This window comes from Girardinichthys multiradiatus, chromosome 19 (genome assembly GCF_021462225.1).
Source record: "Girardinichthys multiradiatus isolate DD_20200921_A chromosome 19, DD_fGirMul_XY1, whole genome shotgun sequence".
Classification (NCBI taxonomy): domain Eukaryota; kingdom Metazoa; phylum Chordata; class Actinopteri; order Cyprinodontiformes; family Goodeidae; genus Girardinichthys; species Girardinichthys multiradiatus.
In genome coordinates this window covers 30,493,895-30,521,312 of record NC_061811.1, presented here as the reverse complement: position 1 = coordinate 30,521,312, position 27,418 = coordinate 30,493,895, and the positions used below count along the sequence as shown (strand labels likewise).

General features: G+C 39.0%; 2 protein-coding genes across 2 annotated transcripts in view; both read right to left on the bottom strand.

Moving 5' to 3' along the window:
• The window catches only part of sos2 (son of sevenless homolog 2 (Drosophila)), a 54,515-nt gene extending 38,406 nt beyond the window's left edge, over window positions 1-16,109 (bottom strand). Inside the window, exon 1 of the mRNA XM_047344938.1 lies at window positions 15,246-16,109. Coding sequence (XP_047200894.1) covers window positions 15,246-15,329 — 84 coding nt within the window. The 5' untranslated portion in view covers window positions 15,330-16,109. The remainder of the gene's footprint in view (window positions 1-15,245) is intronic.
• A 112-nt stretch (window positions 16,110-16,221) lies between these two features.
• Window positions 16,222-27,416, bottom strand: l2hgdh (L-2-hydroxyglutarate dehydrogenase). Its single transcript, XM_047345023.1, has 10 exons — window positions 27,172-27,416; window positions 25,325-25,440; window positions 21,851-22,002; window positions 21,444-21,575; window positions 21,209-21,371; window positions 21,071-21,105; window positions 20,826-20,993; window positions 18,941-19,098; window positions 18,704-18,835; window positions 16,222-18,625 (listed from the first exon to the last, which is right to left on the bottom strand). The coding sequence occupies exons 1-10, from the start codon at window positions 27,261-27,263 to the stop codon at window positions 18,430-18,432; spliced, it is 1,344 nt and encodes a 447-aa protein (XP_047200979.1). The 5' UTR covers window positions 27,264-27,416; the 3' UTR covers window positions 16,222-18,429.
• Window positions 27,417-27,418: the final 2 nt, after the last annotated feature.

Below are 27,418 nucleotides of genomic sequence, written 5' to 3'. Positions count from 1 at the left end.
CCAAAAGAGTAGAGGTTTTAGCTAGCTCCAAATGATCTTTGTGTACCTCCACAGCATGAAACTATGATCCTAGTTATCAGTGTATCAAAGTGTACTAAAGGGTAGAGAGATGAATGCAGTTTGATCAAGAGCCAAAGATTTACAGGGCCATAAACAGCATTTTGTATCTAGTTTCATCATTTTAGTTTAAATTTGTACTGCAGCACACAGTGATGAGGCCGTGGTGTGTGTGTGTGTGTGATGGGGGGGGATGGGGTTGGGAATCATTATTATACCCGAGCATGTGTCACTGTTTGTGATTCATACCATGACATCATCTGCCATTACAACCAGACTGTCTGGGGAACCAAGGGGCAGAGATCAACTGAGACAACAAGCTCACATATACAAAAAACACAAAGGAGCAGAGAGCACTGAGATAAATAACCAGACACTTGGACAAATATTAATCTGATAAGAATGTATTAAATTTAAAAAAAAGCATGCTACACGTGTCATCTTTAGACATTTTGCTTCCTCTACACACATTCACAATAACAACAAAAGGACGTCTACAAGCGTGTACCAAACAACTGGCCTCGCCTTGACCGCTTCTTAACCTGACCCAGTGACCGCTGCCTGCTTCTGCCCACTCATCCTTCACCTTAACCTCTTTTGATGATGAGCACGGTTCCAGTAAGCCTATTTGATACAGCAAGAAGAGCTGGGGACCAGTGTTTTCAATCCGCCCAATCATTTCTCTGCACACAGCCTGAGGGCTGCTTCGCAGGAAACACAACCTGTTACTAAGAACATCAAAACATAAGCTCATCCTGGAGATGAGGCAACCCACTATTGCATGACATCAACAAGTGCAAACAAGGTCATTTACTCTTGTGCATCGTTAGCCTTCCTGCTTCGTCTGTTTTGTTGTAATTGAGGAAAACTTGCTCACGTCAGCAGAAATTATGATCGAAACGGGGGAAAAAAAAGTCACAAGACGTTTGTCTAAAGAAGCAGAGAAAATGATTCATCACTATTCAACTCAAAAGCATGCACTAGAGATAAAACTCTTCAAATCTAACAAAAATGGTGCCAAATGTATGTGATAAATTGGTGATGGTTTGGCTGCTAAAATGTAAAAATATGAAGGAATAAAAGAAAAAACAACTATGACTAGCCTTTTTTCATTACCTTTGGGCGATGTTTATAATACACTCTAAGAAATGATAGCAACACAAATAAAATAAGTGCTGCACAGACCAGGACTAACCTAGCAGTCATGGCTGAAACCATTGTTAGATCTGAAGAATGCTGGGGACCAGCTTCATCCAGCAACCAAATTAAGGTACATTGATGAATGGCAAGTAGATATGATCAACCCACAAGCCACAGTGGTGGCTTTCAGGTTTAAACAGGGGAACAATGTCTGCAGCAATGCGCCTGAGCAATTGCGAGACTGCTGTAAATTGTATTTGCAGTAGAAGAAGAACTAAATAGTAATCTGGCTTTCAGATACTGGTGTAACCCAGTCGGGAAAAATGATCAAACTTTCACAGAAGGAACCAAAGGATAAACTTCAAGTTGAACTGGTTTTTTTTAAGAAAAGAGGAGTAGAGCGAATTTCAACAGCGAATTATGTTATTGGCCAGCTAGAGAAAGTGCTGGAATCAGTGGAGTTTTCTATGGTGGCACAGAGTAACGTAACCCTGCCCAAATCGAACTTGATTTTAGACGACTTCCTCTTCTGTAAACCTAGTCGATTAACATATGAATTCAAAAGGGAATGCATTTTTTTAAAGACACGTTTTTAGGGAAAATCCTCTTATAGCTTAATGAAATTTCTTTCCCTCCTTAAAATCATATTATGCAATTACTTCTGTCATTTGAATCAAATTTAGATTAAGTCTCATTCGCTACTTTTCAAACTTGTCCGTTGTCTTACACAGTCAAAACACATCTGATTTTTTTTTTTTTTTCTTTCACCAGTATTTTTATCTGGTTTTTATTCATTATGGAAAATGTTAATCGAATCTGGATCATGTCTACATCTTTTGTCGAGGATCTAGTCATTCTGTATGAGTTTTAATTTGATTTTCATCAAGTTTTCTTCCAGACAAAAACTTTGTTGATGAAAAATTACAGACCTATATCCAATCTTCCATTCTTATCTAAAATTCTTGAGAAAATTGTTGCTAATCAAATGTGTGAGCATTTATACAGCAATGACCTGTTTGAAGAGTTTCAGTCAGGTTTCAGAGCTCATCATAGCACTGAAACAGCTCTGCTGAAAATCACTAATGATATTCTTATTGCCTCAGATAATGGACTTGTGTCTGTTCTGGTTCTATTAGATCTCAGTGCTGCACTTGATACAGTCGACCATAATATTCTCTTAGAAAGGCTGGAATATGCTGTAGGGATCAGGGGAACAGCGCTAGGCTGGTTTAAATCTTATCTGTCTGAAGGGTTCCAGTTTGTTCATGTAAATTATAAATCATCTTTAAACTCCAGGGTTAATTGTGGAGTACCACAGGGCTCAGTACTTGGGCCAATTCTCTTTACTATATATATGCTTCCAATAGGTCAAATTATTAGGCAGCATGGGATAAATTTTCACTGTTACGCTGATGATACTCAGCTTTACTTATCCATAAATCCTGATGAGACCAACCAGTTAGACTACAAGCATGTCTTGAAGATATAAAAACTTGGATGACGTTACATTTTTTGCTTCTAAATTCAGACAAGACAGAAGTTGTCGTCTTTAAAAAAGAAACTGCTTAGTCAATCACTTAACCTGGATGGCATTAAATTGACCTCTGATAATAAAGTAAAAAACCTTGGTGTTATTTTTGACCAGGACATGTCATTTAAATCCCATATTAAACAGGTTTCTAGGATTTCCTTCTTTCATCTCTGGAACATTGCCAAAATTAGAAATATCCTATCCAGGAGTGACGCTGAAAAACTAGTCCATGCATTTGTTACTTCAAGGCTGGACTATTTTAATTCGTTACTATCAGGATGTCCACAAAATGCAGTTAAAAGCCTTCAGCTGATTCAAAATGCTGCAGCAACAGTTCTGATGAAAATTAAAAAGAGAGATCATATTTCTTCTATTTTAGCTTCCCTTCATTGGCTCCCTGTTAAGTCCAGAAAATAATTTAAAATTCTCCTCCTCGCATATAAAGCCCTTAATGATCTAGCTCCATCATACATCAGAGATCTGATTGTTCCATATGTTCCTAACAGAGCACTTTGTTCTCAGACTGCAGGTTTACTGGTGGTTCCTAGAGTCTCTAAAAGTAGAATGGGAGGCAGATCCTTTAGTTATCAGGCTCCTCTCCTGTGGAACCAGCTCCCAGTTTTAGTCTGTGAGGCAGACACCCTGTCTACTTTTAAGGCTAGGCTTAAAACTTTCCTTTTTGATAAAGCTTATAGTTAGAGTGGCTTAGTTTATCCTGTGCTATCTTCCTTATTTTTACCTCCGTCTTCTTCCCTCCCTGTTGGATGGAGTAAGGGGGAGTCAGGTTTAGCCTAAACTGGCTCAGTTATGGTTGAGGTGCAAACACACCCTCCATTTCTGCTACCTGTGTGACCCCTTCTCTTTTCCAATGGTTATAATCAGTCTGACAGAGGGAGGTATCCCAATCCTTGTGGTTTTTAGTATAACAATGACCATCAGTGGGACCCTTTGTGGGGTTCCTTGAGACGACATTGTTGTAAATAAGCGCCGTTTAACTAAATAATCTGAACTGAAACTATCTGTGTAGTTATGCTGCTATAGGCTTAGGCTGCTGGAGAACATAATGACCACTTTCACCCTCTTCGCTACATTCTCACACTACTCTCCAATTTTGCATTATTTGCTGTTATTTCAGCTTTTAACCTTGTTCTCTCTTTTCTCTTCCTAGAAGCTACACCTGGCCTGGCTCTGTGTCTACCTGTGACACCTTTCTGGAGGGGGGCATCGTCTGAGCTTCTGCTGGCAACAACTGAATGCTCACCCTCTACCGATGATCCACATAGGCCTGTCTTTTAGTGTTTAACCCTTTCTCTCTCCTAGACATGGAAATTGACTGACCTTTTACTGTGACTAACTCTATGTGCTCTCTTTCAGACTCTAACCTTGAAAACTGGCTCAGAGTTTATCTGTTCTTTCTTTCTAGGTGAAACGACTAAAGGAGCTACATCCATTAACATTTACTTTTCCTTCCCATAGAAAGTACTTCTGGATCAGTGCTTCTGTGTTCTTTTTGTGTCTCTGCTCTGTTCTCTCTAACTCCCAGTCGGTCGTGGCAGATGGCCGCTCACACTGAGCCTGGTTCTGCTGGAGGTTTCTTCCTGTTAAAAGGGAGTTTTTCCTCTCCACTGTCGCTACATGCATGCTCAGTATGAGGGATTGCTGCAAAGTCAACGCCAGTGACTGTCCACTGTCTCTACATGCTCATCCGGGAGGAGGGAATACTGCAAGTCACTGACTGGATGCAATCTGCTGGGTTTCCTTAGATAGAAAAACTTTTTATCCAATTTGAATAAAAAGCTAACTCCGACTGAACTGTTCAATTGTTAGGATTAATTGGAATGTATGTACCTGACTGTTGTGAAGTGCCTTGACACAACATGTGTTGTGAATTGGCGCTATATAAATAAAACTGAATTAAATTGAAATATTGGGAAAAGAACTGTGAAAGTAGTGCTTTTCTGAAACTAAATATGGCAAACAGTTTTAAAAAAGAAATCAGACCAATTAATTCATTTTTGTTTTAAACCTACATTGCTGAGATACAAAGAAACTGTGGCATTTTTTAAGGATATACTGTGAGTCTCATCCACACCCAATCTAGAAACTGCACACAGATGCCATGTCATTTTTCTACCAGCACAATCTTTTAAACGTAAAATTGATAACCATAATAGTCTTTATTGAACAAATGTATTTATTTTTTGTTGCTTTCTTTTTTGTAACCAAGTCAAATATTGTTCAAAGGTTTGTTGGAAACAAATAGGGGAACCAACCATAGTGGCAGGTGGAAGAAAACTTTTTCCCCCACCCGCGTAGATCAGTGAAGCTGTTAAGGCGATAAAAAAGGCATACTGAAAAAAGGTTTTATAACAGCACAAGACTAACAGATTACATTTCTGTGTTCTTTAACTAATATCTGACAATATTATTTCCAATCTTTGATTTGAAAAATCCGACAGATCAAAACTAAAACGTGAAATAAAACACAAACAGGATGTGGTGGTGGTGAACATTAGAGCTGGTTTCTCACGCCTAAAAAAGAAGATGTGATTTCACAGAAAACGTCCTACATAAAGCTGTGCTTTCACCTTATGACTTTAATTTTGTTCCTGTCTTGTCACTTTGTTACACAACCCGGACGATCGATTAAGCACAGCTATCTGACAGGTAGGTGTTTAATACATCAGTGTATAAATTATAATTTCAGTTTGGACCAAAATGAAGCCATCCCCCACAGAACTGATCAAACTGCTGGGCTTACAAAAGCACAAAATTACACAAACTTGCATGAAATCTGACCAATCTTGTCTTTAATATTGGTCCCATTTTTCTTAGAAGTCTCACAGCACCACATTTGAAACTGTGCCCAGTCTCCCCATTCCAGTGAAACATCAGACCAGTGGTATCCACAGTTATTATTAACGGTAGCATGTAATTGGTAAAATTGCATTCATGCACCGTCGTCACAGGGCTCAAGAATAGCCAGGACACACAGACGCAGGCAGAATACAAACCATGATGGTATATTAAAAGAACATCAACGATCCGGACAGCTGCATGATGAGAGCTTTATGCATTTCCTTTACGTGGAAAAATATTTTTATCTGTGGTATCTTTTAGAGAAAGATTTAAAAACGTCTCCATTTCATGTGGACATAAAAAGTACCGGACAGAACGCAATGTGAACTAAAGAGTTCGCATTTCACAACCCTTGAGAGGAAACAAAGTTTAGATGCTTTTTAACTTTAATGCTACAATAGTAGGTGGTGCTTAACACACTAATCAAGCATATCACCTGATAGCCACTGTTCCAAGAAGAACCAATCAGAGGTTTATGGTCAATTTCCAACCTCCTATTTTTGTAAAACTTTAACCTGTCAAAACCAATTTTGGCTCTTTCTTCATTTTTGATATGAACCATCATATAAAAAGATAAAAAAGAGTAGCATTCACACAAATTCAATTATATTTAGGATCTGGTATTAACAACTACAAGGGTAGTTAAAACATCATTACTTTATCATCAGTCTCCTTGTGCACACCCTAGAGCATATAGATCGTTACTCAGTTGTAAATTCAGCTCTGAGGTTTTCAAAAGGCTGCCAACATTTCAAAGTCCAGCATGTTTTATAAACAGACAGAGGCTAAATCCTGAGGATAAAATAGACAAAATTTGGCTGTGTTCAGCCTTCCTGTTATCTGCATACAGTCTTGCTCTCTCACAGCCTCAATTATCCAAAGACATGTCTCAACATGTTGTAGAAATTACAGTTTCCTCTTAAATACCTTCCTACATCACTGCGCTTCCTCCAAATTCACTGTTAAACACTTCACTGAAACAAGGTGAGCCAGCTTCCTTCAGTTATAACATCAGCAGCAAACAGCAAAATCTGTGCCACCTAGAATCCCCTTATAGGTTGTATTCAATGGTCAGGAAGACATTGAGATTTTTATATATCCAATAGGTGGGTCAACAATCCGGACCAATTAATTAGTCTTTTACAGTCACAAGCTGTTTTCTCTGTACATCTATGACAGGCATCGCTGATTATTGTCAATGCACTTGTTTGCCAGACAAATTGCCCGAAGTGCCATTTTCAAATAACTGTAACAGGACAAAGGCAAAAAAAATAAAAAATACAATTACATAAAAATATTACAAATCTCCACATTTAAAGGCTATAAATATTATCTTGAGAAGTTTAATAAATTAGCAATCAGTTATCAGTCTGTCAACTGAGACTGTCTTTAAATTAGACCAGGATCCACGAAATAAATACATTTGTCAAATGTCACTCAATTTTGATGTTATGCTGCCCCCCATAATAACTCTGGAGATTTCACCATGTGGACTGATGATTTTGAGAATTCAACAGGTTTTTCAAACACAAATCAGTAATCTGTTAATCTGTCAAGGATTAGGTCATGCATGATGACTCATTTCCAAAAAGGAACCTCCATCCCTTGGACCGCTTCATAAAGCTACAAGTTTAAGTCTGACATAACCATAACAAGCATGTTGATTCTGCCCTTCAAAGGCTTTCCCGCCGGCAGCTTAGAGCAAGTTGAGACATTGACAGTGGCACTGTAGCCCACCAGCTGCTTTCTGAGTTTCACTGGTTGACTCATAACACCAGTTCTCACGAAATACAAACAGATGAACACAGGACTGGGTCATTTGTTTATAAATACGTTTCAAAAATCAGTGCCTGGATAATTCTGTTTCTAGAATGAAAATTAAATAAATTCATACAATAAGACAATATTTGATTTGCCGGCAGCTCAGTCTGGGACAGTATGAAATATCTCTGATAGGACAGCTTTAAAGATGACATATCATGCTTTTAAATCCTTCCTTTTCACATTTAAATCATTCAGTTGTGGTCTATATAAAGTGGAACTGCAATGCTTTGGTCTGAACTCCCCTTGTTATTGTAGCCCCACAGGCTCCTCTTTTACCCCTGTTCTGAGGTGCGTCTGAGAGCAACTCATTTTGGTGCTGTCTCTTTAAATGCTGTTGAGGTACTTCACACCTCGCCCCTCTCCAGGTCACAAAGCGCTACACTTTAACCCGTCCGGCCATTTTTGTAGTGTGATAACAGAGACACAATTATCTAGCTCCGCAGAAACAAGACAAAAATGGCAAAAACAATGCTGAACTGTTAATGTAATAATAACATTTAAAACACGCAGTCTGGTTCTGTCCTCAAGGAGCTAAAAGCAGCACACAGCGCTAACATCAGCTGAAGGCATGATGCTACTGCTATCAAAACAATGGCCAGGACGTCATATCAACATGCAATAAATTCATGTCTTGAATAAAGTTTGTTGTCATTGTAGCGTTATTTTCAGCTTACCGCTTTGCTGCGTTTGTCGTTTCCATAGACAGAAGGAACTGACCCCTTAATCAGATGAAGTCTTTCAGCAAATCCTTCTTGATACTGGTGGAGGTTGCTGAGGAACTCGCCCTTGAAGTCGGGAAAATAGGAATTTCCCTACTGATGTTAGAACATTTCCATGAAAAATAAAATTTAACCGGGCACTTTGAAGAGGTTCTGATGCTGGAGGACAGTGTAATGAATTGTGTGGGTTGATACACCCAACAACCGAACTTATCCTCTTTCAGCTTCGGCATACTTGAGCTTGGACTACAACATCGCAATGAGAAATAAATATGGCGGATATGCAAAATTGATCAGCTGCAGTTCCATGACCTCATTCAGGTGCTCCGCAGCGAATATTGTGATGTAACAGTTGTAAAAATGTAACAGATGATAGAGAAAACCAAACGGACTGAAAAATACGACCCAAGCAGAAAATAAAGACAATCTTTGTGTCTGCAAGACCTCAAAAAAATAAATTCAACTTTTCTGCACTCCTGCAGACTCCAAGTACACAACAAAATGTATTTAAGGTCTAAAGAAAAAGTGAATTTTACATGATTAGTAAAATTAAATGGTAAAATTACCCTTTAAGTAAAATTACAAAAATTTCACAATATCAAGGTATTTATACAAAAACCTAAAACAATAAAAGATTATCTAATTTATTTCACTCAACAAAAAATCAACAATCATGCTTACTGCTGCTAAAATTCAATAATGTATTAATTATTACAGTTAAATTGTGTTTTCTATGACATTTTGTTTTTATAGTTACTTTGATTTTAATGCAACTTTTGTGGGTCAGAACATGAGAAAATTAAAATTTTGTGGAACATCAAGTCCTGTGATGTTTTCCGAGTATGTGTGCTACTTTTGACATGCTACCCTTTAGAGTAGCGCATACTTACAAAAGATAAATGAGGTGACATTCCCAGTGTTCTGTTGCGTTATAATCGGGTATGTCATTTTTCGAGTCACCATCTCGCTTTGCGTTTTTTGTTGACAAAGGATCAACTGACCATCCAGAATTGATATTTCAAAGATCTATCAGTGCCTCCAAGTGATCAGATAATTATTAGACAAATTTATCAGACAGAGAGGGATGCCTCAAGTTTTCTTTTTATTCTGAAGAATCCAGCTGCCCCTGCTGAGGGAACCATCTGCATAGCGCAGAATGATGACTATGTAATGTTACAAGAGCAGAAGAAGCTGGAGCTTGCTGATCAAATTTCAGCTTTATTGTGCAAACTTCATGGAATCAAACATGTCTCTCTTCATCAGACTTGTTCATTCGGATACTGCAAAAACATCTAACACTAAATGCTGGCTTTCAAATCAACCCACAGAATTTTTTCGTTTTGGTCAATGTACTCAGTGTTCCAATTCATCAGAAACTGAGTTTTTCCACTCATCCCCATACAGGAAAAAGAAATACCCCCATTAAATCCTTCATAAGCTACAGTAGCACACACGTAGCGTATTTACTGAACTGACCCCGTGGTTTGGTTTATTTTTGGCAAACTGAAAGAGCTCTATAGACATACGGGAGAATAAAAGCACCATACGCACACAAAATATGGACTGTGAGATTGCCTGGCATTATGCACAGGCCAGTCATTGGTCTGCAGTATCCTTGAAATTGTGGGGAATAGAAAAAATCTCCCACACCTCTAGAAGAGATATAATTAATCTCTTACTTAGCAGAGAGGCACGCGAGATATATACTCTTAACACAGTGGAAGCTCTGGTAATAATGAAGAACTGAATCTGCCTCATTTCCTCTAATGTGTTGTTTATGCTAATGTCCTTCATAAAGCTGTACTGGTAAATGGTTTTATTATTCTATGTTTTGCTTATGTTCATCTGTTAACAGTTTGTGGCATTTTATGTTCTTTATTACTGTGTAACATTTGTGGGGCGTGTGTACAGTGAACACATGGGTGTGCTCCACCATTATTTTGTTTGACCAATGGACTAGTGACATTACGTTGCTATGCTTTGAGTTATTTTTGTACACCCTCTTCAGGTTATCTGTAATTTTTGCTGTGCTCACTTGTGACTCTGATGAAGAGAGTGATGGTGTCAAAACATTAGAAATCATGAAGTTTGCACATCAAAGCAGGAAACTGATCAGTGAGCTTCAGTCTTTTTCTGCATTTGCAAGTGTGATGTCCGTCAGCTGTGCAGCCCCTGATCGAGAGTTTGCTGGAAGATGCACGGACCATCTCGATTTTATTATATAACATTATTGGGTCCTTGTTGTGATGATGTTGTCGCAGTTGCTTTGACGAACAATGGCACGTGTGAGCTGTGGCGCTAATATGGTGACATTTTTGACATGTATAAAAACACGCAGCAACTTGTTTTACTTGCTGATCAAACTCTGTATGATACAATGTTACATTTGTAGGAAGGAGATGTAGGAGCGCTACTTTATTATGGCATAATGTCTTCCAAAATCATTTAAACGAAAGGCTGATACACAATAATGTCTCAGGACTGCAACACTAGCAGTCTATCAGTCTGATATTGCTTGGCTAACTTGTTAGGCTATCTGCTGCAGTAGCTAGCCTGCAGTCGGCTGCTTAACAGATACACTGCATGCCGTTTCTTTAGTTTCCCAACCACGACCCAACATGTTATTTCCAACCAGAAACATTAGAAAATGTGTCCTTCTTGTAAGTGAGAAAAAACCAACAGACTTCCTCTGCAGCCAGAAACATTAGAGAAGAAATGTTTGAAACAACTGAGATGTTACAATACAAACAGCTGGATGTTGTTTTGATATATTCATTAAAGTTTATATATTAAGAAATAAATATGTTAAATTGAAAAATGTTGAGATTTTATTATTAAACAAATTATCACCACATAAACACACACAAAAGTACCGAAAACAGGTACCGATACCGACTCCCGGATACCAGGTATTGGTACCGGTTCAAATGTGAAAGGTACCCATATCTAATAATAATAATATTGATTACTTTAAAAGCCAAAGCACAAAAAGCATATGTGTATCTAATGGTACATAGGAATATCTCCTTTCGAGTGGTCCTATACAAACAAAAACTAGCATTATGGATATTATAAAGAACAGAATATTTCATGAAAAAAAAAAATACTATTCAGACAAAACATATTTAAGTACTTCCAATGATGTCCACATCGTGAACAGGGAAATATGCTAATCAATCTTACATCATATGATTTAGTTCAGCTCTAGTCTCATGGGATTCCAGTTGCAACTAAAGGAGCTTGACTACTTAGCCTAGAATAGTGGCATTGGGCTTTTCTTTGGGTTATCAAACCACCCTCATGGCAAACAATTTAAGTTTATTATTTAAACCAGTTTTATATACCTGCAACTTCAGGAAACACACAACAACCAGGGAATAAGATCCTATTCAGTCTCCTCTTTGAGCAGCAAACCAAGTGTCCCACCTCCATCTACCAGTAAATGACTCAAACTCCCTCAGAACACTTGAGCAGAAAACAGAAACTCAACCTTGTGATGATGGGAAGAAGCCAAGATGATGCAAGAAAAAGAAAGGGAGAGTCAAAATGGGAACTGATACAGGTCAATCCTGCTGACCAAGAACATTAAAATGAAAAGTAATCTTTCATTGAACGTTCCACTACGGTTTATCAAAAACGCTTTTGCACTCTTTTGGAAAAGGGACAGAAACCTGACTTGCAAACTGTCTGTTTCACTTAAAACTGTGCACTTATATTTATATTATATTGTAGATATGTTTGTACTGTTTAATTTGTACTGTATTGCACCGACTACGCCAAAACAAATTCCTTGTATGTCCAAAAACGTACTTGGCAATAAAGCTTTTCTGATTCTGATTCTGATTCTGATTAAAGAAGGGGTTGCACATCTTCACTATATGACCCATTGAGGAAAAAAGGCGCCTGGAAGCAACAAATATGCCATAGTTTTACAACATGGGCTAAAGACGTCTTCACTGGTATTAAATCTTCACTCTGCGTGTTATTAGTATATCATAAAACTGTGAAACAGTTCACTGTAAAGATTGGGCAACTGAACAACTTCTTCAAAATCATAGTGGGAAAAAATATCTTCATACGGAACTTAGGCAACCAAAGTCTTTGAATAAACACACAGAGCTGTCAACAACTACAAGTGTTAATTCATTTTCCAGAGATTCACAAGTGTTTAAAAAAGTTAAAATCGAAAGTGATTTGTTTTTCAGTAAATTACTCTATGAGGTAAGACAAAATCAATTAAGCACACATCAAATTTGGTACAATGTTTGGTATTGAGAGCCATCCTTTTACAATAAATCCAACTGATGCATCTTTTTTATTTTAAACCGGTTTATTTCGATGATTGGAGTTCTTAAGCACAAGGTATACATATGATACAGAGGCCCCGTTCTTCCTCTGGCCACTAGACTCAAGAAGGAACCATATTTATCTTGCCACCTCTCACATTAAGCAGGATGTTCGGGGAGGCAAAAGCATCTGTTGGAGAACTGCATCAAACAGTAGCATAGTGATGTCACCAAGTCTCCATAAGAAGCATTAGATAATATCTGCATGCCAACCTGGTCGTCTGGAAGTTACCCCAGGAAGAAGCCTGCTTCTGGCCTACAATCACAAACATAAACAGGCTGCATTCGCTAAACTCTACTGGGACTTTTGACTTGGAAAACATTTGCTTTGCTCTAAAGAATCATATTCTACTCCTTGGCCCTGATCCTTTGACGGATTCTCCTTCCAGCCCACTCTGATAGACTTTTGATCAGATAGTCACATTATGATTGGCAGTCAGTGGACACTGTCGACACTGGTCCCAGGAACTCTTACCAGCCTGGAGACTGAGCTGTTCCCGGTAAAAGACCAGGTCACTAAAATGACATCAGTGAGATATGAAATTGCAGTTGATCATATTTTTTCTATTTTTCAAGACAATTACATGATAGAAAGATATGGACGTTTGAACATTTACACAGTATGTCTTTAATCACTCCTGTCTTTTTAGCCATTTTCAAGTTAGCAGCTGCAAAGAATAAATTGGGGTCACAGACTTGGGTGATGTTTGGGTCAGAAGGTTATGGTGCTGGAAGAAATCCATGGACAAAGAAGGTTACCTGGAACTGGTTACCTGGAACTGGAAAGGCTTTAACAGTCTTAGCGGTTTACTTAAAGCTAAAATAAACTACTAAAACCTGGAGGTTGTCTTAAGCTAATTATCTCAACTAGACTTTTGGGAAAATATGGTTGGATTCATCTTAATTAAAATTGACAAAGTGGATTTTGTTTCAACTTAGTCTCTATGGAGAACAAAACTGATATTTCTTTAAGATATGTAATCTGTCTCTTGAACTAAGTTCCTATTCCTAAGGCTTGTTTTCAGCTGGTTTTCGTGTTGAATCTACAATTCAGGAGTCCTGACTGGGTCTGTTATGTTGGATAAATGAATAGTGTGTTTTGTGTGACATTTGTTTAAACTAGAGAAACTCCAAGTGGTTTATTTGGGTGTAATTGTGTTGTAAGCTAACAAAATAGAAGCACCAGCAGACTGGCTGAGCTAACAGTTTACAACAGATCTGCTGCGAACTAAGCAAGTGCTGATTTAAGTACAGCTTAAAAGGTTTGAAGTTACAATTTTGACCCATTTGTGTGTCAGTGGCAGTGGTGCTGGTGGGTGCTGGTATTGGCCTTGGCATGCAAAAACAACTATAGTAAATGTGGAAAGGCACCCCAAACCCACTGTTAGGTACAATAGATGATGCATAATGCTGTGGGCCTGTTTCTCTTTCAAAGGCCCTGGAAACCTCGTTAGAAAGCATGGCATCATGACCTCTGCACTCTACCAGCAGACTTGAGATGGGCTGTTATTAGGTCTTTCAGCAAGGTATGAATCCAAACAACATAGCTAAATTATCATAAAAATTGTTCAACAAGCACCTAAAATAATAATAATAAAAATCTACTTTCTGCCATGGCTATCTGAGTCCTCAGACCTAAATTCTATTGAAAACCTGTGAGGCGAGTTATAGAGAAGAGAGCATAGGAGAGGACCCATGACTTCCATCTCGAGCCGTGGTTCCAAACTGTGGTACTTGGGCAGGATTCACTAGTACTTCTTGGTATCAACAACTTACAAAGTAAACATGAAGCAAATTAAAGACAATGTATATTTAATTATCTCAAACAGATAAAAAAAAAAAAAAAACGAGTGGTTCAAACACACTGATCTTTGCTTCAAGCAGATGCTACTAAGAGATGAACTGCATTTGGAAATATTTCAAGAACCATCCCCCTGAAAGTGAACCAAAAACAATTCAATTCAATTCAGTTCAGTTTATTTATATAGCGCCAATTCACAACACGTCGTCTCAAGGCACTTCACAAAAGTCAGGTACATACATTCCAATTAATCCTAACCATTGAACAGTGCAGTCAGATTCAGTTATTACAAGTGCCTATTTCTTACTTATGCTGCGTTCCATTTGCCTCTGAAGTTAGATGTTGGTTCTAGGAAGAAACAACCAACAAAACCATGTTCCAGTTTCAATTTGAACAATCAGTATGATTTACCAATTGTTGCACATAGTGACCAGGCTACTTTTGGCTAGCAATTCAAAGTAATAGCAATGCATGTCACTGCATTTTGTGCATCGGAACACTAAAGGAACATGTTCAAATATATAAGTTATACATGCATTTGTGTGGGGAAAGATTTAATAAGATACAAACGCATGTTCAAAATGCAAGGAAGCCAAATTGGATTTTGAGGTCAGGGTAGGTGCATTTCCCTCTTGTCGTTCTGACTTCATGGTGGCTTATTTATTTATCCAAATTCACAATAATGTCTAGTTTTCTCTCTTTTTCTGTGACAAAACCAATGCAAAAGCAAAACTCTTGTTATAGCATTTAACTATATCCACAAGTATTGTGGTACTTACAGAAACACAGACAGATTGTGTTTGAGCTAATGACATACTCTAGACCTGTCAAAGTTATCTACATTATGATCTTCATTCATATCCAACACTACTGTACTATAACCCCGCACCAAATTAACTCTGAGCGGCAATGTGTAAACAAATATGGTTTAGTAGATTTGAAAGAATAAGGTTTTATCAGATTAATACCTTTTTTAGAGCTTGCACGAAGAGGCCTCTCCACTTGTGACTGTTCTCTTCACTTGAAAAGTCGTACATCTGCTGGGGCTGCATCGCTGTAGCGGCTCCTGGCGTTGCCGTGGTCCGGGCTGAACTGTCAGCATCGGCCCCGAATAGATAGTCCGTATGGGTGGGTCAGTCCAGAGCAGGCACGGGGGGAGAAAAAGTCACACTGGTTTGTGTAAAAATATGTTGAATAAAGCTTAACCACCACACGTTGAGTCCCACGTCGAGTCCGGGTTGACAACGAAAAACTCGCCACCAAAAAAGCACATGTAGCCGTGAAGTTACCTCGCTAGCTTGGTGGCTAATAATAGCTGTAAACACAGAGCTCGGCTAACCGAAGAGCTAACAGCTAATAACAATGTTGCTCAGTGTTACACCAATTAGTTTGGTAACCGGAATGCATAACAAGTACATTTAAATCAAAGTTACAACAAAAAACAGGCGCCCAGTTTGTTGCCTGCTGCGAGTTACGTTAGACTCTCTGCTACCTAAACACCTGTAACCTTTGTAAGCTAACCAGCTAACTGGTGCTACAGGCAGCTGCTGGCCTCGATGCGCTTCCACTCCTATGTTGTGGCACACAACCCCTTCAGCTCCAAACAAGGCACACTTTTTTCTTCGCGGCTCATTTCACAATTAGTCATCTTTTCCGCAACTACCAGATGTTGTATCTAGCGTATATTCCTTTAAAGAAACAGTGAGGAGTCCAAGGCATTTTGGTGGGTGAGAGCAGCTATAAAAAGAAGTCGAAGGGTTTTTGGTTAGAGAAATCGGAATCGCTCGCAACAACCCCGCTACTGCCGCTGCTTGTTTGCTGCCGCAGCTGCGCGTCCTTTCCGTCCTGCAGGCACGCACGCTGCGTAATTTCTCGTGTAACCGGATAGAAACACTTGGATCTGTAACATATTTCCAGAAAAAAAAAAAACTGTTGCAGAAATGCTAATATTAAACACATTTATTTATTTTCGTTTTGTTATTTAAGTTGGGTCAAAACATTACCACATACATACCCAACAGACAAGAAACCAAATGATACATCAAATACAATTTATTCTGAAACCAAAATGCAAAGTTTCTTCGTAAAAACACCGCTGCTTGTATAAAGAGGATCTAATTTAAACATATTTTTGCCACCACTAAGGTTCATTAACGGGGCTTATTATTGTTATTCTGCCCTCTTGTGGAGAAACTGTATTTCTACATCGCTTAAGAACTGGTTAGAAAACTTGTAAAAAAAAACATATTGAAGCATCTAGCCAGACTTTTTTTTTTGTAAAAACAGTCAAACTAAGTTTAGGTATAGTTTACGACATACAGAACAGCATACCATGGTTGTTTTTTGATTTGCAATTTTATCGTAAGTATTTAATCAAGATAAAATCTCCCCTTCCAGAAACTTGTGTCCTGCATGGCTCAAGAAACACCCTCTGTTGAGCCCGAAGTGAAAACACAGCATGGATTTTAGAAAAATTAAACGGATGGAAGAGGGTTGTAAATACAACCAGGGCAGACTGGAATGGCCAGGTTTAAATCAAAGATCTTTAGTGCTCATTGCAAGCCACGTTGCAATAAAAACCAAAAGGTATGGTTGAAGGATTCAATTAGGATGATTTACAAGTTCCAACATCGTTTCAAACTGTTGAGGCTTGCTCTGACCTTTAATGACTGCAAAAAGTTAGCCCTACCATGTATTCACCTGCAGTACAGCCTATACCATCATCATCATTCCAGTCAACAAGAAGGGAAGAAGAAAAAATCCCATCACCCACTGTTTGAGTATGCTAACATAGTGAGTTCAGACTCTAGGTACTGCCATTGTACTGACAAAAAAAACAAAAAAACATGACCATTTAATGTGATACAAGAAGAATACTGCATTTACTAATTTTACAATGAGAATTTGTATGTCAAAAAATCAGACAGAAAATATCAACCAGGAAAATAAAGATTTGTACCAGTTACAGTTATGAAGACCGTCACTGTTCTCATCATGGTTTGCTTCTGTTTCACCATCCATGCCAGCATCACAGCTGAGGGTTGATCAGAGTCAAACTCTGGCTCAAACATATCAGGTTCAACCCATTGCAGCTCAAATGCAACCTGAATGCTTCACGTTAAACACGTCAAACCTAACTCCTCTGCCATAATGCTAACCAATGCTAGCTGATCCCCTCAATTCTTGTGTCCCCTGTGATGTCATCAACCCAAAAACATGCAAAAAGGAATTAAGCATTTTCTTCAGTGCCTCTATCCAAATGTTTCGCATTAAGTTAAAGTTGATCTTTTGAGAATACTTCTTTTAATCTCTTTGCATTTTGTATATTTTCCCCTATGCTTTTATTAGTACCGCATTATTAGCATGTCAAGGATGCAGTACTTTATAAAGGCGACAATGACTCAAAATTCATGGACATTCAGTTAAAAAATATATCTTCTGTAAAAATACTTAAGTATTCATTTGTCAGTAAGTAAATAAAATAACACTGAGATTTTTTTAATAGTTACAGCAGTGAGTGAATTCTCCAAGGCAACTTAAAAAAAAGGCAAATTCAAAGAAGATCACAGTTTCAAACTACAAAAAAAAAAAAAGAATCTAAAGGTTAAAAAGCAAAATATAGGTTTGGTATCATGTAGAAACTCAAAACCACTGAAAACAAAACAAAAAACATCATTTCCCGATAAATTGTGCATTTTTGTGCAAACAAATGTGCTGCCTGAGATGCTTTATTACTTAAACATACTCAAGTCAATAATTAGCTAAAAAAATGATATCAGCACCACAGGTTAACTAGTAGAAACACCTGATTTAAAAGGGCATGTCCACATTCTCTGTAAAAATCTGAATGTTAATGCTCTAAACAAAGTTAGAAAATAATCTCTAGTTTCATGTTCAACATGGTTGCTACTTTTAACCCATGATGCATCTTGTCTCCAGAAGGTTTTGTGGAGGATAAAATGGGTTTTTACAGTGATGTGAAAGAGTAAACATGTTTGGAGCTTGTTTTAGTACTTCAGTGAGAAAAGCCTTAAAAAAGAAGTCAAAATTAAGACCTGACATTAAATCAATAGGCTCTGTGATGCATAAAGTTTGAATTGGTGACTTCAGCCTGGATTTCTGCAGCTTTTCCAGTTTCCTCACACTGATCACCTACAGCGTGAAGCGACTCTCCACCTCATCTGCAACCATTTCAGCAATGGAGAGGGAGGAAGTAGCAGCCGGGGAGGGAGCGTTGCGCACGTGGAGCACCCGACTGCCCAAATCTCCGACACCGCCGTCGAAGACAAAGTCATCCACAAGGTTCCCGTCACGGTCGAGGGCCTGAGCTCGGACCCCCGTTGGACCTCTGGCCAGGAAGAGACATGGGTTGGCAAAAATTGCCAAAACAGAACAAAAATATAAAGTAATGTAATTTTTTCACTACCTGAGCACATCACTTAGAGAGAGTTCAGGAATATACTTCTGCAGAATTTTAATCTGTGCTCCAAGGAAAACTCCTCTGTACATTTCCCCGATCCCATAAGTTACATTCCTAAATATAAGCTTCTGAAGGCCTCTGTCAATAAAAAGAAAAAAGAAAATAAATACAAATATTTAGCTTTAAATGCCACATGCATTTAGGTTGAAGCTGCAATCTTCCAAGAGATTTTCAACAACATACCTAAAGGAAAGTGCATCTGCAAAGTCCTGGGCATTGAAGTCATATAGGTGGTACCCCTCCCTTTTAAATGCAAGGACTGCATTGGGGCCTAGCCAAACACTTCCATCCATCCTCGGGGTGAAGTGAACACCAAGGAATGGGAATCGAGGGTCAGGAACCTAAATGAGATGCTAATTAGTTAAAGCTGAAATCTCACTAACAGATTGAAAAACTGAATTTTAAAAGTAAAACAAGGCTAACACTCCTACTTTTTTTAAACATATGACCTGTTAAGATTTTTTGGCCTAATCAGCCTTAAAATGCTTGTATTAGGGCCATATTGGCTGCAGTATACATTTATTTCCTTTTAAAACCCTTTGTCAGTTTTTGGGAACTGGGAAGCTCAGTTACTGTAATTTCTAAATTTAAGGATTTTGCCCATTCTCACCTTTTTTTTTCAATCTAAAGTTTGTTATAAATAAAATATAATTCTAAAAATGGCCTTTTGAATTTGCTATAGTTTTATACAACAATGATTACTGCAATGTTTTCAACCTAAGGTCATTGTATTTCCCACAAAGATTTTACCTGCTTCAGATTATCTTAAAAAGTGGAAACCAAACCGTTTTTGAAAAAACTGAACTCTATACTAGTACTGTACAAATGTACACTGCTCTCAATTTTTTTAAGAACAATAATATTTTTCATGTTTTGACTTTTCCACCTGGAAAATAATTTTAGAACTTTCTAATGTTATCTAACAGTTTCTTGTGTGTATTTCTGCAATGGGATACAGAACAAGGCTGTTTATGTAAATTACATTTGCTGATGCTGAGAGGGTCACTCATGCTCTAGTGGTGCTGCTCTGAATACATTAAAAAAAACAGACCAAAATCTTGTTCGAGAAGTTATTTTCAACAATACCACAGCAAAAGATAGTTTATAAAGTGTAATCTCTTTGACAAAATTATGTGAAGTCACTACAATCGTTGTTGAAAAGGTGCATCTGAAATAAACTTAAAAAGATTTTGCTGATGCAGATTTTTGTGTTCGCTCACACTAACGAGATTCCAACCCAGGGTTCCACAATCAAAGCTTGTCATCATTTCCTAAAGGTTATACTTTGAAACAGAATTAAAATCACTTCAAGGTCAAAGGGTGTTTGTCGCGTTTACAGATTTTTAATAATTGAGTCCTGCACGAGGTTTTCAAAAAGAGCCAATGCAGCAACACAAGCATGCCTGGTTTCTGGTTTCAAACCCAAAATCGATAGAAGTGTCCTTCTAATGGGGTGGAGGTTGCTTTACTTTGTATGTTAGAACATAACTGCTGTAAAACATTCTAACATGACCAGTTTAAAATCCCTAAACATGGCTTTCATGAAAATGTTACTCTCTCCACCTCCACAGATATTAAAAGCAAAAGTCTGCGCTTTATTTAATTTATTTATTTTAAAATTCACACTCAGGTTAGGTGATTTTATTAATGTTTTTGAATTTAACCACTGTAAAGCACCTGTTTATATATAAGATGAGTAATGAGGTTTAAATGTTTTTTTTCTTTTTGCAAACTAATAACATTCAACATTAACTCCTGTTATATTGTGTTATTTTAATGGAAAATATGACTTGTTGAATATAGAGTATTTTAAATTTGGATACAACAAAACAAAAAGCTGAGAATTTTCATTCAGTAAGAAATGTTTGGCATCCTCCCAACACATAACCCCTCCTGAAGTTCAGGGTAGATAGCAAACACACTACCTCCCTACCAGGGCAGTTTATTATGGAATATTTCTAGCCTAGCAATCTGAACTGGCCCTGGTACCTGCAGTGGCAACATCACGGGCCATAAAACATTACCGGGGTTCCTGCAGTCAAAACACAGATACTGTGTCCAAACTTACGGGGTAGATGTTTCCTTTGACCAGGTAGTGTTTATCTGGTTTCAAGACCAAATAATCTCCTCTGAAGGGGACGATCCTCGGTTCTGGACTGCATCCAGATATCTGCGACAGTCGGTCTGAGTACAGGCCCCCACAGGTCAGGACATAACGACACTGCACTTCATTACCCTGTAAAAATGGTCAAGTGCAAAACTAAGAAACATCAGAAGGCACTTTAAATGTAGTGTTATTTGACCGAATATTACCTTTTTATCTCTTATTGCAATGGGATATTTCATTCCTAAAAATGAAAAGAGAAAAAGATGTAAATAGGAACACTGGAGAAACAACAATAACCCCAGATTTTAAAAACCCACGACAGTGATTTTTAATATGTTCCTGACCTTCAGGGTTCCCAGCTGGGCTCTCTTTGACCATGGCAATATCACTGACCTCAAACTCAGTAACCACTGCGCCACCTGCCTCCTCAAAGTCTTTGCCATATCTGAGAGCCACCATCCGCCAGTCCACAATCGCAGTGTAGGGTGAATCCAAGGCCATTATCCCCTGAAGACACATTACATTAACCTCTCCTCTCATGTTTTTCCCTCAATTTAAAAAAGAAAAATAATCTTTCACCCTGCAGTAGGGCTCTCGCTCTCGAATCTCCTTGGCATCAACAATGCTGAGGTCCCGCACGTTATTCTTCAAGCCACGTTCGTACAAAGATTTTAGTCTGGGAATCTCTTCCTGCTCCACAGCAACGATTAGCTGTTAGGAAAAGCTAACTGTCAGCCTGCAAGTTAAAACCTTTACAATGAAACATTTTAATAGGATGTACAGTGCTGATCAGAGGTTAATATCCACTAATCATAAGCACAAATGTCATTAGTTTTTGAACTTTAATGGTGCACTTGAAGAGTTCTTGTATCGAGATGGTGGTGCTGGGTGTGTGGGGGGGCATAGATGTGTGTCAGCTGACCCCCTTGGTGCATCATCTGACATAAAAAGCCTTTAACAACAAACCATATCGAGTTAAAACCCACTTTTCCACATCTCTTATAAGGAATCCCTTTCTTCTCGCAGTACTCGTATGCTAAAGTTGCTCCTCGGACACACAGTCGAGCCTTCAGCGAGCCCGGGGTGTAGTAGATCCCACTGTGGATGACTCCACTGTTGTGCCCACTCTGGTGTACAGCTGGTAGGACACAAAGATTGATAGAAAAGTAGAAATAAGAATGTGAGGCTTTGCCTAAAGTCATTATTCATAACTTCAGAAATATTCATGCAGATCTGTTTTCATACATTTCGTACAGTGCCTTGCGAAAGTACTCGCCCCCCTTGAACTGGTCAACCTCTTGACACATTTCAATACTTTGTAGCACCACCCTTTGCTGCAATTACAGCTGCAAGTTGCTTGGGGTTTGTCTCTATTAGTTTTGCACATCGAGAGACTGAAATTCTTGCCCATTCTTCCTTGCAAAACAGCTGGAGCTCAGTGAGGTTGGATGGAGAGCGTTCGTGAACAGCAGTCTTCAGCTCTTTCTACAGATTCTCGATTGGATTCAGTTCTGGACTTTGACTTGGCCATTCCAACACCTGGATACATTTATTTGTGAACCATTCCATTGTAGATTTGGCTTTATGTTTTGTATCATTGTCTTGTTGGAAGATAAATCTCCGTCCCAGTCTCAGGTCTCTTGCAGACTCCAACAGGTTTTCTTCCAGAATGGTCCTGTATTTGGCCCCATCCATCTTCCCATCAATAGTGACCATCTTCCCTGTCCCTGCTGATGAAAAGCAGGCCCAAACCATGATGCTGCCACCACCATGTTTGACAGTGGGGATAGTGTGTTCAGGGTGATGAGCTGTGTTGCTTTTACACCAAACATATCGTTTTACATTGTGGCCAAACAGTTCGATTTTGGTTTCATCTGACCAGAGCACCTTCTTCCACATGTTTGGTGTGTCTCCCAGGTGGCTTGTGGCAAACGTTAAACGAGACTTTTTATGGATATCTTTGAGAAATGGCTTTCTTCTTGCCACTCTTCCATAAAGGCCAGATTTGTGCAGTGTACGACTGATTGTTGTCCTATGGACAGACTCTCCCACCTCAGCTGTAGATCTCTGCAGTTCATCCAGGGTGATCATGGGCCTCTTGGCTGCATCTCTGATCAGTCTTCTTCTTGTTCGAGATGAAAGTTTAGAGGGACGGCCGGGTCTTGGTAGATTTGTAGTGGTCTGATACTCCTTCCATTTCAATATGATTGCTTGCACAGTGCTCCTTGGGATGTTTAAAGCTTGGAAAATCTTTTTGTATCCAAATCCGGCTTTAAACGTCTCCACAACAGTATCTTGGACCTGCCTGGTGTGTTCCTTGGTCTTCATGATGCTCTCTGCGCTTTGAACAGAACCTTGAGACTATCACAGAGCAGGTGCATTTATACAGAAACTTGATTACACACAGGTGGATTCTACTTATCATCATCAGTCATTTGGGACAACATTGGATCATTCAGAGATCCTCACTGAACGTCTGGAGTGAGTTTGCTGCACTGAAAGTAAAGGGGCCAAATAATATTGCACGCCCCACTTTTCAGTTATTTATTTGTTAAAAAAGTTTGACACATCTAATAAATTTCATTCCATTTCACGATTGTGTCCCACTTGTTGATTCTTCACAAAAAATTAGATTTTTATATCTTTATGTTTGAAGCCTGAAATGTGGCAAGAGATTGAAAAGTTCAAGGGAGCCGAGTACTTTCACAAGGCACTGTATACAGGTCCTTCTCAAAATATTAGCATATTGTGATAAAGTTAATTATTTTCCATAATGTCATGATGAAAATTTAACATTCATATATTTTAGATTCATTGCACACTAACTGAAATATTTCAGGTCTTTTATTGTCTTAATATGGATGATTTTGGCATACAGCTCATGAAAACCCAAAATTCCTATTTCACAAAATTAGCATATCATTAAAAGGGTCTCTAAACGAGCTATGAACCTAATCATCTGAATCAACGAGTTAACTCTAAACACCTGCAAAAGATTCCTGAGGCCTTTAAAACTCCCAGCCTGGTTCATCACTCAAAACCCCAATCATGGGTAAGACTGCCAACCTGACTGCTGTCCAGAAGGCCACTATTGACACCCTCAAGCAAGAGGGTAAGACACAGAAAGAAATTTCTGAACGAATAGGCTGTTCCCAGAGTGCTGTATCAAGGCACCTCAGTGGGAAGTCTGTGGGAAGGAAAAAGTGTGGCAGAAAACGCTGCACAACGAGAAGAGGTGACCGGACCCTGAGAAAGATTGTGGAGAAGGGCCGATTCCAGACCTTATGGGACCTGTGGAAGCAGTGGACTGAGTCTGGAGTAGAAACATCCAGAGCCACCGTGCACAGGCGTGTGCAGGAAATGGGCTACAGGTGCCGCATTCCCCAGGTCAAGCCACTTTTGAACCAGAAACAGCGGCAGAAGCGCCTGACCTGGGCTACAGAGAAGCAGCACTGGACTGTTGCTCAGTGGTCCAAAGTACTTTTTTCAGATGAAAGCAAATTCTGCATGTCATTTGGAAATCAAGGTGCCAGAGTCTGGAGGAAGACTGGGGAGAAGGAAATGCCAAAATGCCAGAAGTCCAGTGTCAAGTACCCACAGTCAGTGATGGTCTGGGGTGCCGTGTCAGCTGCTGGTGTTGGTCCACTGTGTTTTATCAAGGGCAGGGTCAATGCAGCTAGCTATCAGGAGATTTTGGAGCACTTCATGCTTCCATCTGCTGAAAAGCTTTATGGAGATGAAGATTTCATTTTTCAGCACGACCTGGCACCTGCTCACAGTGCCAAAACCACTGGTAAATGGTTTACTGACCATGGTATCACTGTGCTCAATTGGCCTGCCAACTCTCCTGACCTGAACCCCATAGAGAATCTGTGGGATATTGTGAAGAGAACGTTGAGAGACTCAAGACCCAACACTCTGGATGAGCTAAAGGCCGCTATCGAAGCATCCTGGGCCTCCATAAGACCTCAGCAGTGCCACAGGCTGATTGCCTCCATGCCACGCCGCATTGAAGCAGTCATTTCTGCCAAAGGATTCCCGACCAAGTATTGAGTGCATAACTGTACATGATTATTTGAAGGTTGACGTTTTTTGTATTAAAAACACTTTTCTTTTATTGGTCGGATGAAATATGCTAATTTTGTGAGATAGGAATTTTGGGTTTTCATGAGCTGTATGCCAAAATCATCCATATTAAGACAATAAAAGACCTGAAATATTTCAGTTAGTGTGCAATGAATCTAAAATATATGAATGTTAAATTTTCATCATGACATTATGGAAAATAATTAACTTTATCACAATATGCTAATATTTTGAGAAGGACCTGTATTTCCTTGCCTCTGCTTTGCAGAATATATCATGCCTTTAAAGAATAACCCAAGTGGGTCAAGTCTTACAAATTAAAAATCATTGCACAGTTTCATTTTTTAAATAAAAACACAAAAAACCCAGCCTACCAAGTTCTTTTTCTTTCTCTAGCAGGACGAAGGTGAGCGCCGGATGTCTTAGAATTAGCTCTCTGGCTGAGGCCAGGCCCACAATGCCAGCACCAACAATGGCCACATCATATGTGCTGAAAAACATAGGCCACGGTTCAAATACCCACTGCAACTCAACGGGACAAGGAAGAAAGTGGAGCCTAATATTTGACTCAGTGCTTCAATGTGTAACTGGGCATGGCTTTATGACCAAGAGACCTTTGAAACTTAACTGCATGGGAAATCATGACCACAGATGCTGGAGTCAACAGTCAGTGTGGAGCTACACAGAATATCGGCTATGCAAAAAACTATTATCGGACGAGTAAATTCCCTGACTCTTCTTGATCTGCAGTTTGCCATAAGCCATGCAAAGGATGCAACAAACATGCTGAAGAAGGTCCTCTGGTCAGATGAACGCAAAAATTAATCTTTTTGTCCAATATGCAAAACGCTGTATGTGATGAAAAACCAACACTGCACATCATCGTAAATACACAATCCCTACTGTAAAACATGGGGGTGGCAGTATCATGCTATGGTGATGCTTTTCTTCAGCAAAAACATGGAAAATCGTCAGAGCTGATAAGATAATGGAGCTGAATACAGGGCAAAAGAGGAAGAAAATTTGTTACAGGCTTGCAAAAGATCTGAGTCGGCCCCAGGGTTCACCTTACACCAGGAAAACGACCCTAGACAAACAGCCAAAGCTGAAATGCAATGGTTTAGCTCAATGCATATTAATTTAGTAGAATGGCCCTGTAAAGGTCAAATAATCTGTGGAAGGATATAAAGATTTACGTATAATGACGCTCCCCATCCAATCGGACAGAGTTTAGCTATTTTGGGAAAGAATGTGAAAGAATTTCGGTGTCTAGATGTGCACAGCTGTCAAACATATACTCCCCAGATGACCTGTAGCTGTAACTACAGCTACAGGTGGCTCTACAGAAAACTGACATACTTTTTGGCACTCTTTTCAGATGCTTATTTTAAAAAAGATTTTAAAAACCATGTATAATTTTTACAATTGTGCACAACTTTGTGTTGGTCTATCACATAAAATCCCATTAAAATACATTGAGAATTGTAGTTCTCAATGTATTTTAATGTATCGAGGGGATGTAAACACTTTTGCATGCGCTGTACACCATGTGTCAGCAAAGGATACATGGAAATTAACCAGCATAAACACTAAACACACACACAGAGAAAATGGAGCTCAATGCTTCTGTCTGGACTCATAAAAGCGTGATCATTTATTAACCCTTTAAACAACAAGGTAAACTGACAATATTTCAAGGAGATTTTGCTGAAAGATTTTTGGGCCCAAATCCCTTTTGTGAAACCACAGAAATAGTCTGAGCTCTTCCAAGCCTGACTGGCTGTAGTTGAATGTTATCTGGGAACTAATCTCCAGCAGGGCTCCGGGTCCTGACCTGCAGGTGGTATCACTTCACGAAGTACGTTCATGATTTCTTATTCAATATTATAATGTTTTACTTGAAGCAGCTTGGAAAGAGAAATATAGTTAACAATAAGAATATATGCAAACAAATAACAGTTCAAAGAGAGATTATAATGGACAGATCAGACATGCTCACTAATGCACAATAACGTCTTGAAAGTTTGAACAAGTGTGCACCAAACTTTACAGAGAAAACAGAAACTTCTCAGAAGTCTGGTTCTCTGCAAGTAGGCTACTGTGAATGAAAAGCTCCGCGTTCAGCCTGACTGGAATATTTGCTTAAATCTAACATTCTCAAAGTCGGAGCATGAAAAACGAGTCTTCTCTTCTAAACAAGTCCGCTCTCTGTCAGCCTTACCTGTGGAGCTGTCTGCTTGCGGTGTCCTTTAGCAGCTTCGGCTGCGCTGCATACACTGCCTTTAACAACGCCCCTCTCCGTATTCCCATCATTGCTACTACTCTGAAAAGCAGCTCACAGTTTTTCCTTCATGGTGCAGCAGCCAGACTGACTTTCTGAGCTTTATTTCTCCGTTTGGTTCATTTGTTTTCGCAGCTAGCCATTTACGTCGCTGCCTCTGTCCTGTGAGTCAACGTCAGGACGTGAC